At 41.0% G+C, this 13,224-nt stretch overlaps 1 protein-coding gene across 2 annotated transcripts; it reads right to left on the bottom strand.

Moving 5' to 3' along the window:
• Positions 1 to 854: 854 nt before the first annotated feature.
• Positions 855 to 12,165, bottom strand: ephx4 (epoxide hydrolase 4). 2 transcript variants are annotated; one of them, XM_063891078.1, is made up of 7 exons: positions 11,765 to 12,165; positions 10,395 to 10,480; positions 8,221 to 8,378; positions 6,082 to 6,210; positions 5,386 to 5,489; positions 4,119 to 4,267; positions 855 to 1,721 (listed from the first exon to the last, which is right to left on the bottom strand). In XM_063891078.1, exons 1-7 carry the CDS (start codon positions 12,005 to 12,007, stop codon positions 1,481 to 1,483), a joined length of 1,110 nt encoding a protein of 369 aa, XP_063747148.1. In that variant the 5' UTR covers positions 12,008 to 12,165; the 3' UTR covers positions 855 to 1,480. The 2 variants fall into 2 exon arrangements, with proteins under 2 accessions (XP_063747148.1, XP_063747149.1); XM_063891079.1 differs by lacking the exon at positions 5,386 to 5,489.
• Between the last annotated feature and the right edge of the window lie 1,059 nt (positions 12,166 to 13,224).

Genomic DNA, 13,224 nt, shown 5'->3' with positions numbered 1-13,224 from the left:
TGTTGTCTATCATTTCAATCAATGCGATGTTCATGAAAAAACGAAATCAATCAATTGCCAATAAAAATACTGACCTTAAAAAATATGTGCCAGATTAAATATTTCCGACTGACCTTGAAGGCAGCAAAAGTGCTTGTCCCTTGCTGTTGTTGATGTCATCGGCCTCTCCTGCCTCACTAGCCTACGCTGTCAGTACAAATGCAACTGCAAATGTTTGAATCAGCATTAGAGAAACAAACACAGCAGGTCCAGTGTGTAAGCAAAGTTAGATCCACTTCAGAACCATTTGGTGCAATTATAAAAAAAAACATTTTAATAAGGCATACGTTTAAGAGTTAGGTTGAAACCAATATGTTTGAGAAATAATGGATTGAAGCATTATAAATGATGAACAATAAGCCACTTAAAAGGACTAAGGTGTATAATTTTCTCTTTTTTTGCTGTCTTTAAACTGACATTATAATGCATCGCCTGAAGACAGCCCTGAAACTTGTTTAGGCCTACGTAACACTGATAAATAGACATCTCAGTGTAATTCCACATTAACATTTCATTACATCAACAACGTCAGGAAGGAATCTAAAAATATATCAAACGTTTGTTCTACAGAGGAGACCCAAAATAACCAACGTCAACTGCTGTACTACTCAGCTCTGTGCTATATTTAAGAGCACATCCAATACTATTTCTGGTGTTTTTCATCTCTTCTGAGTATAACCTGGAGGCATCATGAAGGCCAGTGCACAGCTTCAAACACACCACTGTTATTATTATCTTTAAACAGGCCAGGAATGATGAGAAGCAGTGCAGTCAAACAGAGTGACACTTAGTTTATTTATAAAATCAAACGGTGTAGACTTGGCTCTGTGAATTTCAAAATGCAGTGTGTAGGAATAGATACAAAATAGCACAATAGTCAAACATCACTGACATTTCTATACAGGAAGATCAAGATAACAACATTCTCTACATTTGAGCATCTCTGAGGAGAAAATACAAAACAAGAAAGCTCCTTTCGACAACACCACCTGATAAAGGGAGTGGGAGAGCTATGGCTCCCGAAGGCCTGTGCCCAAAGAAGAGTGGAGCGACCCGGTGAAACATACAAGTACACATCCCTGCCTCTCAGGATATCTCTACAACTCCAAAGTTAAAAGGCACCACACAATACAAGTCACAAGAGATTCTGCTGCACATTTGTAATGCTGTAACTGACAAACTTTAAGGCGGATGTCATGTGCAAAAAACATCTTGAATATATGTGTCACACGTCCTGCTCAGTGTCCTCTCCGGTGAGGTGTGCTTTGTTTCTTTTCCTTTGCTGCTGACATCTGTAAAAAATATCTGAAATGTGAAAGATTTAAAGAATGATTGCATTATCACTATGTTGCTTGGTATCACAGGCATATTCCAGGCTTCCAGGTGTGGCAAGCGAGAGGGGCAAGGGGGTGAGGGGGGCGGAGGAGGCCTTGCAGTGGATTTAGTTCCTGTAGCTTTTGCGTCCCTCTCCCTCCTTCAGGAAGGTCCATATGAGAGTGTTCACAATATCAGGCTGGTCCTGCTGCAGCCAGTGACTGGCCCCAGATATGATGTTGAGACGGAAATGATTCCGGATGTAGAGGCGGCATGCCTCCGCCATTTCCTGCTCCAAAAAGGCATCTCGCTCCCCCCAAAGCAGCAGCACAGGAGACCGGACATGGTTCTGCGTCAGGGGGAGGGAGCTGAGGACACAGAAGAAAAAATCTCAGTGAATCCAAAATATTGTTCCATGAGAGATGTGTCAATGCTATGTATTTAAAATGTTCTGGTGTTTAATGACTCACTCAAGCCAAGACTAGCAACACACGTAGATGGACTCATGCATTTAGGAAAGTCTAGCATGGATTGAAATGTTTGCATATGTTTTTTTCTCTGCAGCCATGCAGACTCTAGTGTGAATCGTCTTTTTGTTCGCTGTGTGCCTATCCTAAACGTTTCTCCCAGACGGCCACATCACAGACGATGGACAGTTTTCAAAGGCGCAAACCACAAAAATCTTGAATCAATGAATAAAACACTGCATTTCAGTAGTCAAAAGCTAAAGTCAATTTCTACAATCTAAATTAAAAATAAAAGCTGTGATGTCAAGTGACACGATGTACAGTTTGATAGCAGGCTTTCATATTTAAAATATTTTGACATGACACAGTAGGATAAGCACAAGGCTTAGCCTGAAATATGTCCTATGTCTTTTCCTAAAGACTTCTCCTTGACCTCGATGGAAATCATTATGAAGTCAAGGAAAGATGTAGAGAAGATAGGACTTACACAAAGACATTCAGTGGTCACAGAATCCAATGCACTTACTATTGGCAACATAGCTTTGTGAAGGTTAATGATGATTTGCATCAACTGTAGGACAGCACTATCTCCTTTTGTTGTGTCTAGATGGAGGCAAGACTCATTGCCTGAGGAGCTAACCTTTCCTTAACCATCTGAGGTTAGTGCCTCACTTTAATACATCCTGCTAAAGTTTTGCATGTAGACACAACCGCACTTTCAATAAAGGATCCTTTTCTTAGCATTTAGATCAAATTCGACCATCTCTTATCTCGGCTGCACCAGGGTCTGTTCACGCTGCCTCACTCACGGAGGACCGGGTCACCTTAACTTAGAATTATTAGTGACTGAGCTTGTTTTACAATGACCAGCCACACTGTCCGCTGTAGAAAAGACCTTTTCTGTTATGTTACCTCGAGATTTCCCACTTTTTTATGGCATTTTAGATAGAGTAGATACATATACCAAGATGGATGGATGTTGCTGTGTGTTCATGTTTTTTTGTCCCCAGCGCTTAGGTTCATATGCGCTTGGCTAATTGAGCATGGGTCAGTGATATTTCTTTTATGTAAGCATATAAAGGCTATTCTAAGATAACTCATTGCATGAGAAGGGAGCAGATGGCATGCTCCATCATGCATATACAGTTCACATGTCAGAAATAATTGCACAGATTTTTTTTCTTTGATCTTGTTTATGCTGATCACTCTGTGAGCCAGCTGGTCAGTCTGACATGTAAGAATGAAGCTGTATGTAAATATTTGACTGATAGAGAGGAAACGTTTTCCACTGCTTCATTTATCTGACAGTAGATGGTGCTAGTTAATTTGCATCAAATTAGAGCAATGTATAGTTTTTTTATTTATTTTACACCACTAGACTAAAAAGCATCTCAAAGTAGTTTAGTAACAGTGAAAGGTCTCATATGGCAACGACATCCGTGCTCCTGTAGCTACTGATGCTCGTCTTATTTGATGCACTGTTATAGATTTAATCCCGCGCCTCGAAGGCAATAGATTGTCTGATTGGATTTTTGATTGGGTTCCTGAAATGAGGTCTATATGGTTATCAGAGGTGTTGACATATTTCACATTTTGTCCTACGACACAAAATATGTTGGTCATTACTCCACTTGTGAGTTTTGAAGCTTTTACGAGCCTTTAATAAGGCGGTTGCTGGCAAGTGGCTAAATGAGACTACAGAAATTGTCGGGGATATTAAAAGTTGTCACTGACACAGATAGCGTCATTGCTGGATGATGTGAAAGTCATGCAACCAATGCGTTTTACTTCTTGCAATTCCATTTCTGCTTTAGAAATGCTAAAAGAGATGTTCATTTATGAAGATAATCTTGCTGAACTATACCAGTAAGGGTGATGCTAATGTTTTTTTCAGCATTGTTCCTTTTCCTTAAGGGTCTCCTATTATACAATCTCTACTTTTCACCTGCCCACCTTATTGCCTGAATCACCTCCTAGAGCACCATGTTTTTTTAAACCAATCACTTCACAAAAGGGCGTGGCCAGCAGCAGCTCATTAGCATTCAAAGCTACAGACACAGAATCAGAACTTTTGGAACAGGGCTGAAACAGGTTTATGGTATGCTACAATGGTCTGTTTGGGATTTCAGCCAAACACTTCTGAGACATGTTGTGTATATATCTGAAACCTATAATATACTGTTGAAAAAAAGTATAACAGGGGACCTTTAAGACAAAGATTGGACATTTTCTCCCAAATATGTGTAAACCATTTCTGAAATATCCCTAAAATCTTTTGGTAAGTGAAGTGTTCCCCACCTGAAGAGATTCCTGTAGTAGTTGAGGGCTCCGGTGAGAGCCCCCGGCTGGGACAATGCGTACAGATAGGCCTCCAAGTCCTCTGCAGTGAGCCAGCGGCCTTTCCTCCCTATCCCTGTGCTGCGGCTGGTGAACAAGGCCTTCAGAGCCTGCAGCAGAGACAGCAGCACACACCGGGGTCAGATTACCTGACTGTTACAATTCAAAAATGTTTTGTTGCAGAAGGATGTTCACGTTTCTGCACGGTGAGTCAGGAGAGGAACCTCAGTCTGAAATCAGTTCTCATGACTTTCACTCACAGCTCGGACTCTCTGACCTACTGCTGCATAAACAACATTGTTGTGCTTTTTACTAACTGATAAACACAGCCCAAACGGAGATCCCATTCAGTTAGCAAGTATTTCAACTACAGTACATCAACACTGAAGATTAGATATTTAGGAATGCATAACAATGTCTTAAAATTAATTGAAGAGTTTAACATTTTGGAAATGATTTGTCCATGAAACTATAGCCTCAATATAAAACAGCCGGCTAGCTTACATTAGCCTAGCTTAGCATAAAAGGCCAACGTGTTCAAATCAACACGCTGTTGATTAATTTAAATAAAGGCGATATTATTTGTTTATTAGCCGTTCACTCCTGCTTGCAGTCTTTAAGCTAAGCTAACTAGCAGCTAGCTGTGGCTTTACATTTAATAACCGCGGTGTTGAGCGTGGCAATCCTTCTTCTCCTGTGTACTGCTGACATTTTAACAAATATTAAGATTCTATAATCTAACTGGATTGAGGGGGACCACTTTATTATACAATAAAGTAGATACAAAAATCTACAGTACTTTGTTTAAATCACTAAATAAATTATTATGATTCAATTTATTTATTTTGTATTGGATTTGATGGTTTTCATTTGTGTTTTTCTTGTGTCTTTTCACATTATGTCTGTTTACATGAAAAACATTACATGGCAATCCCACGTTTCTTTGAAAAGGATGCTTTACAAAAACTGAAACAAAATGCCGCTATACAATTTAGCATATGATTTGGTCATAATCTCTAATCTTACTTTTCCTCCATAATTACTTGATCCTTTTGTTTACTCCGAATAATCTCTCAGGGAGCAGGGTATTTAAGCCTGACACTGTAATATCATGCAACATACAACAATGCATATGAATCCATGTGCATGCACACACACCACACACAGAGGATGCTAACACACACAACCTTGACCTTGAAAGTGCTTAAGCCCACACACAACAGACCACCTTGAAATCATTGATGGAGAACATGAGCTCAGGGAACCGGGGCAGCTGGAAGAAGAAGAAATGGCTGGACTTCAGCAGCTGGCTCGGGTGACGCAGAGCATAATCTAGAGGAGAGGAGAGGAGAGGAGAGGAGAGGAGAGGAGAGGAGAGGAGAGGAGAGGAGAGGAGAGGAGAGGAGAGGAGAGGAGAGGAGAGGAGAGAGAGGAATGGAGAGGAGGAGTTCAGTTGTTGGATAGTAATTAACGGCCAAGTCTTCACCCACTGCGGGGCGTTGGACGTGATGACTCCGGATGACTTTGGCTCTCTGTTTACTCGGGTTAAACCAGCTGTTCCAGCCTCACATTACCCTCCTGTAATTAGCTTCTCATCATCTTCCCCTTAAGGCAGAAGAGGATTTGCCAGATGGATGCAAACATAGAATTGAAGTAATATGCTTCCTAATTAATGACAATAATTATGTTAATAATCCAAGAGCTAAACCAGAGTCTCTCTGATTAGTATGAAGAAAATTGGTTTTCTGTTACAATGTTGAAGAGGCCCTTTTATGCTTTTTTTTTTTTGGGGTGGGGGGGTTGTATAGGTTTTTTGTGAATGTAAATGGTCTGCTAAAATCCCTGTGTTCCATCAAGCTGAAAGTAGCTTAATAAGGCCCCGTAAAGAAAACTTGAGGGGATTTTTTTTTGGTCATAATCGTACCTGTGAACACGGAGGGGTGGGGGCTGTTCAGGACGATGAGTTTGGTCACCATCTCTGGATAGTTGATGGCAAACAGCCAGGCTATAGTGCCGCCCCAGTCATGCCCAACGAGGCAACATCTGTTGTATCCTTGAAAGAAAAGCAAAGGAGCATTAGTCTGTTGTTGTTGTTGTTGTTGTTGTTGTTGTTGTTGTTGTTGTTTCTAATAAAGGATGTTTGTGCTGCTTATTAAGGCATGTCATAGCCTAAAATCAATACTGTTCTCACTTTCTTATTGCTGGCTTCCTTCCTCAGACGACATTTACACCAATCAAATGAATGTAATTCATGCCAACAGCCAAATGCAGATCAAGGTCAGGGCATCCATCTGAGGGCTGCTGATCACATTACTGTTCTAAAGTAATCCTCTTACCTTTGCTGGCACAATTTACAACCACTGTTATGAATCACAGGGAGCCTCATCTCAACATTAATATCACATGCACTTCAAAAAGGATTGTCATAAGTCTGGGGGACACTTTACAGAGGGCCATGCAGTGTTGGCTGTGAGCAAAGAAAAGGGCAACGTTGCTTGCCATTCCTGGTTAAAGGGCAAACCTCCAATGTGTGTGGCCCTATTAGCTGGCTGTGAATGTGAAACTGTAATGTGGACCATGTGGGCACTAACTGCTGCTGTAAAAAGGGCTCTGTAGTCCAATCACGTGTCAATGTACGGCAGTTATCTTATGATCAATGCAAGCCCCCCACTTCCACTCAAATGAGCATTGAGTGAATCCTCTGCACAGCAATATGCATTAGCTCTTTAAAGCCTGTTAACAAATGACCGTGACAGCTGAACAATGTAACAAGGAATGTGCAGGGGGATATAAGGGAAAGATGGTTCCTCCGGGCTGGACTTTTACATGGTAAAAAATAAAATAGACTTGCGCCTTTTAAAGCTGTACCACTTAATATTTTTATATTAATAATGGACCAATAAACTGTGTGTATGCAAATGTAGGGTTAACCTATGGAGATGTATCACCTGACTCTACATTGCTCAATGCACCATTTTAGCTTCTTTCAGTTCAATGTTTTGGTTTTAGAAACACAATCAACACCATTAGCAGCAGACAGCCGTTTTTATTATTATATTATACAAAAGTTCTAAGAACTCAGTCAAGCACCAAACAGCAGAGACAAAGCTAGCAGCTGAGCTAGAGAACATGCTGGTGGAGACCAAAACAAAGCTAAAAAGATGATTTACTCTCATTTGATGGACATAATCACAACTCAAAATGAAATGATTATTATATTTTTAACACATTTTTCACACAAAAGTGTAATACACAGCTTAACATCGTAATTGAATAAACCCCACTAAACTCCATACAAATATTTATTATCTGCTATTCAATTAAAGCCAAATTAAAAATGTAGGCTTTGAGTTGGCTTAAAATATGAACGCTCTCTGCCGCCTTCAGGTCCTCTGGGAGGCTGTTCCTCAAATGTGGGCAGTAATAATAAAAAGACGTCTCACTGTGGGTCCTTATTTTCACTTTAGGTTTATAATTAAAAGGCCAGTACCAGAAGACCTCAGGGTTCTATAGGGTTCAAAGCAAATCTGATAAATAGGAAGGCCAAGACAATTTAGCCAAAACAAATCATTTAAAATCGATTCAGAAAAGTAACTTTCTGTTGTGCTTTCATGTTTTATTTCAGTTTGCTTGTAATTAGCACCAAGAAGAGTGGTTTCGCTGTAACACACTAAAATATGAGGTGGCAAGTGTCAATGCTAAGACCGGTTGTTTTATACAGTAGGTAAGCAGTGCTAATATTAAACCTGTGAAATGCTGGCCAATTGAAGAGTGGAAGTGTCACCTTGGCCAGAAAAACATTGGCTGTTGCCTAGTGTGTGCAGACAGCCTCAGGCTATTTCCCTGCTAGTGTTAGCATGCAGTCAGCAGGCTGTTGGCTCTGGATCTGCACAATGTCCCATGTTCAGTAAGAATGAGTCACAGGAAGTTTGTCATGCCATGTTGCAGGCCTGAGGGCTGTCCACACTGTAACGCTGATAAACAAGTTTAATTTAGACTCAAGACGCTGTCTAAACAAGCGTTCAGTTCAGACCCAAGACACACAGTTCTCCTGTTCTCTCACCTAGGTACTCCACGATGTCCTTGACGTCGGTGACCAGGCTGTCGAAGCGGTAACTGTCAGTGGAGAGCGGGAGGTCGGACTCCCCGTAGCCCCGCATGTCGACGGCCACCACACGGAATTCACTCTTAAACTCACGCAGCTGGTACCGCCAGGAAAACCTGAAGCACACAAACAGCATTACAGAAATGAACTGTTTCCTTCCTTTCTTTGATTTACTTACATAGCTGACAGTGGCGGTTCTACATAGAATTACACCCTGGGCGAGATCCCCTCCGAAAAAACAGTGGAGTAGAAGTCAAGATATCCTGACGTTTAGGCCCTACTTTGGCGTCAGGCACCATAAAATACTGAGGCCAGCTGCCCAAAACAGCCTAACATCAATTTAAGATTTTGCTAAAGTCTGAATTGAGATTTTCTTAATCAGTTGTGTCTTGTGTCTTGTCTTCAAGGTTTTCTTAAAATCTTCACTTAAGTCTTAAAGGTCTCTCCCTATCCTGCTCTTATACTTAAGGAATCTCTTGAAATGACCTATACCATAGAACAAAATATCTTAGCAACTAAAGTAAGGGAGAAAATAACCTCTGACTCTATTTCGACTACCAGAAGGCAGAGTTTGTACTGATAAACGATGAAAATGAATGCATCCAAGAAGAGGAGAACCACTGGATGATCTTCAGAAGCTGATTTTACACTTACATTTCACTGGGAGTAAATCATGATTTGTGGGACCGTCTAGAGTGGGACCATTGTCTCTCCACAGCTGTGCGTCCAGAGGTTTTTTAGTATTCATTTTTGTGCAACTTGCTCTCTACATTGTGTTTTTCTGTTGGCTGTTATTTGCGGGTTAAATACACTTGAGAATGCCTTGTTTTTGCGCATTCCTACAGACACATAATATATTATTTTACTATCTATAGGCATACATCGTGAGGTGAAAACAATTAACACAAGCACGAAGGAGACATTTAGCATGTGATTACCAAGGTGTGAAACAGGCCCCTGCCTCCTACATGTCTTATAATGCAATTCAATAGTGTCTTTATACCTCTTTGCAGCGCTGCAAAATGTACAGTTATCACCACTTAAACTGTATTTACTTTTTTCTATATTGTTAACCTTGAAAGTGCTTTAAAACTCTTTCCCCAGTATATAAGACCAGCTTTCTGTCAGCCAAGATAAAAATCCTTTAGAGCCACTCACACATTACAAAAAAGGCTTGATGCTCTGGGACAAGATTAAACTCAACTTTTTGTGCAAAATCAGGAAATTGCCGCATTAAAGTTGCACAGACACAAACTTTTTAAAGCTAGCACTCAGCTTTCTCTCCGGGCGAGTAAAGGTCACTTCAGTCTGAAAGAAGCTGTTTTAGATTCTGATCCGCCCACAGATCATGTGGACTGGGATGACTTCCTAATTGAAGATCTTGTCTCCTAGAGGTTCCTCATCAAAACTAAAATCCTCTTCCTCCTCCTCCTCCTCCTCCTCCTCCTCCTCCTCCTCCTCCTCCTCCTCCAGTGAGATTCTGATGAGTCGGTATAAGATCCCACCACAGAACTCTCAGATCTCAAAATATAGATGAGGTTTAGAGCAAAGAAAGCCTTCTTCTGACACACGCTCTTCTTCTCGTTTCTGAGAGGGAATTAGCAGATTATCAGAAAGCGCTAAAGAGTTCTCTCCATCCGTGTCACTCTGAGCACAGTTCATCATTCCCGTGAAGAAAGCGGGGAGTGAAGCATGAAGAGCTCCCCTCTTGCATTAATTAATCCCTGTCCTGTCAGCAGTTTAGATAGTATGTTAGAGATATGGAAGGGCTTATAGCTTGTGGCAACCTCTTTGGCCCCAATCCAGGAGTGCCGCTCGGCACCACTTTTTCATTTCATATCAGGAGGAGGAAATCTTGAATGCTTTGGACTCTTTCCCCCCCACAGCAAATCGTGTTTGTGAATGAGGACTCCTCATGCATTGTGTGGAATTGTCTCTGCAGCCCCAGAGGAATAGCGCAGAGGTTTAATAGTAGCTTTAATGTCATAAAGCTAAAGAATGCTCATACTCAGAGGAAGTTTTCAAGCAGTGACCGAGGAAACACACACAAACATGGTGCGCTGAGGTTTTACTTGGCTGTTTACTGAAGTGCAGCTGCTATGCCCCCAAACCCTCATTTCCATTTGACCTACCAGAACTCAGGGAATCCGTGTAAGAACAGCATGAGTGGCTTTCCTCGCTCTCCAGCAGCAACATAGTGAAACCTCAGGCCCGACTCCTGGTGGACAGAAGACAGGCTTTTATCCACAGCCACACAGAGACACAATAAAAGTACTTTTGAGTGGCTGCTTGTGGTTGGTTTGTCAAAAGTAATAAGAACATGTTTCTAAGTACACATTTACTCAAGAAACTTTCCTTTTAGGGTTTTTTGGTTCTATACTTCCTTTTCTTTTAACATTTTCTGCTACTTTGTTTTCCTCATACTGTATATGATGCGTTGTCTTAGATATGCTGCATCGTTATAGGTTAGATTGCACAACAGAATAAACAGAAATTCAAATAAGCTGACCCTGGAGCGGCTTTACAAAATATGTATGTGTTGCAATAATTGAAACTCAAATATCATAACATATAAAATGTCAACATAAGGGTGACAGTGATTATCTTGCTGAAGAGTTATGTTACTTTAAGCAGATAACACTGCAATGCAGGACTTTTTATTGTTGTGTTGATGTCGATTTTATATTATCACTACTTTTTTAAGTAAATAATATTAAAAGCATAAAGATGTTTTACTTGAATAAAGCATTAATAGCACAAATTCAAAAACACTTAATCACTAGTAAACGTCCTGCTTTTAAAATCTTACTTCAGTAAGTCAAATCCAGAGAATGCTACTTTAGATGTATACATATGAAAGTACATAATTTGCAGCCTAATAGCTCTTCAGTTTTTAAAAGTTGGATATTAAATATTATCATTCTTGATGCAGTAACGTGTAAGGTGCATTTTTATGTTGTAGCAATCTGCAATGAAGCTCATTTTTTGTACTGGAAAATGGGTCTGAATGACTAGTTCTAAAAAATGCATGGTATATCCTATATTAACAGTTTATTACTGTGAAATAAATACATTCAACAAGTAATGTTATACAGAAAGTACAACATTAAACTCTGAAACGGAGTATAAAGTTGCATACAATTAAAGCTCTTTGTGCCTCACAATGCCTGAGTAAATGTTACTTTCCATGACTGAAAGGCATGCCTTGGTATTTAATGACATAATGTTGAACACATAAGGTTGTTGGAGGCATGTGGGGCGAGAGGAGCTGTTCCTTCAGCACCACCTGAGACCAGAGCAGCGGAACCACGTCTAAAGAATAAACAGTGGTGATCTACTCACAGATTAGGCCTGTGTGTGCACGACGCAACGCGACACGCAGGCAAGGTGTTGTAGCATTCAACACCATCCTATAGCATGCAGGACACACACACACACACACACACACAATGGGCTTTCCTCTCCCTACACACTCTTATGTCGAAGTGCATGCGAGTCTTACCTTGATCCGAACATAACAGTGGGTTCCCAAGGACGTGTCATTCAGACAAGCCGGGGGAGTTTCACGGACCCCCCATTGGAAGGTGGCAGTCGGCCTTAGGATGATGTTCCAGCAAAGTTTCAGCAGGGCTACGATGGTGCAAAGCGCACAATAACCGTAAATCAGCGACCAGTAGCCCAAAACTCTGATTCTCAGCGCCAGACTCATCAGTAATAACAGCAAGTTGTGGAGCACTCTCGCCATCTTTACATTGCCGCAGGAAAATCAATCGGGATTAAGTTACCTATTGGTGTGTCTCTGTTAACAGCTCGTTTTGTGCTTAAACACCGCTCTGCACAGTGTCGTTCGCAGCAGCGCATACGCACGACTGTCTGAAGGGAGGATCCCGACACACGGCTGAATGGGACGGTGGCAACAGCATCACGTCAGATTCCACGCGTGCGTGTGACAGCAGTGGGTTGTTTCAGCAGGAGAGGAGACGGTGCTGTTGACTATACAAGGCAAGCCTGAAATGAAGCGGTGAGCCACTCGGTGCGGGGATCTGCAGAGCTGAGAGGCGGAGAGAGCCGGAGCATCACCGCAGAGCATCAGTGCTCCAGCCGCTATGGCAACAACAATTCTGTATGTAAAGGACACCAGGCACGTGCTTTTAATACACGAAATATCCCGAGTTCATTTCGACTGTTTCACCAACCACTTCCAGAACAATATGTGGCAAACAGAGGGTTTAATTAGCTTTTACTGGTGTTTTTCGGGCAGCACATTAATATTCTAATGAGCTGTGATGCGGTCACAGGTGCGCTTTTATCAGCCGCTGTTATCCAGCCGAGCGGGTCAATGGTGTGGTTGGAAACCACAGCTCGTGCCCGGATAACACGCGGGATGAAGCAGTTAACGTGTTTCAGATTAACCTAATCCGTCACGTGACTGGATAACAGATTGAGCCCATTGTACTCCTTAGAGTTTAAATATGGAGCCCTGGAGCTGACCAGCTGAGGTACTAATGAATAATTCATGATGTTACGTAAATAATTCACCAAAAGGAAAGCTTTATTATTTCTACTGTAGAATCAATTTGGTTGTTTTTAATTATCTAAAATAAATCATTCAAATAAATGATAGGTAAAGGTAAAGGGAATTATGCTTGACACTACCACTGGGGGGGTGAGGCAATTCTTTTTAAAATGATAGCATCCTTAATATTATTTGGAATATAAAAAAAGATGGCAATATTAAAGATCAATCCATCCATCTTGCAGGAAAGAACCACAGCGTTACACACAATCCAAAATATATATTATTGTAATATCTAAAAATAATTAGAATGACAAAATGCTATCAGTCAAATTGGGGGGAAAGTCTGTAATTATTAGGAAAGTGCATACAATAAGCTATACAGATGGATATGAAAATGATTTAAGAGGCTCTAAATAACTTCAATGACATTATATGCATTATTT

Source organism: Eleginops maclovinus, chromosome 9 (genome assembly GCF_036324505.1).
Source record: "Eleginops maclovinus isolate JMC-PN-2008 ecotype Puerto Natales chromosome 9, JC_Emac_rtc_rv5, whole genome shotgun sequence".
NCBI classification, from domain to species: Eukaryota; Metazoa; Chordata; class Actinopteri; order Perciformes; family Eleginopidae; genus Eleginops; species Eleginops maclovinus.
Note: the sequence above shows the minus strand (reverse complement) of the source record. Positions and strands in the feature narration are given on the sequence as shown.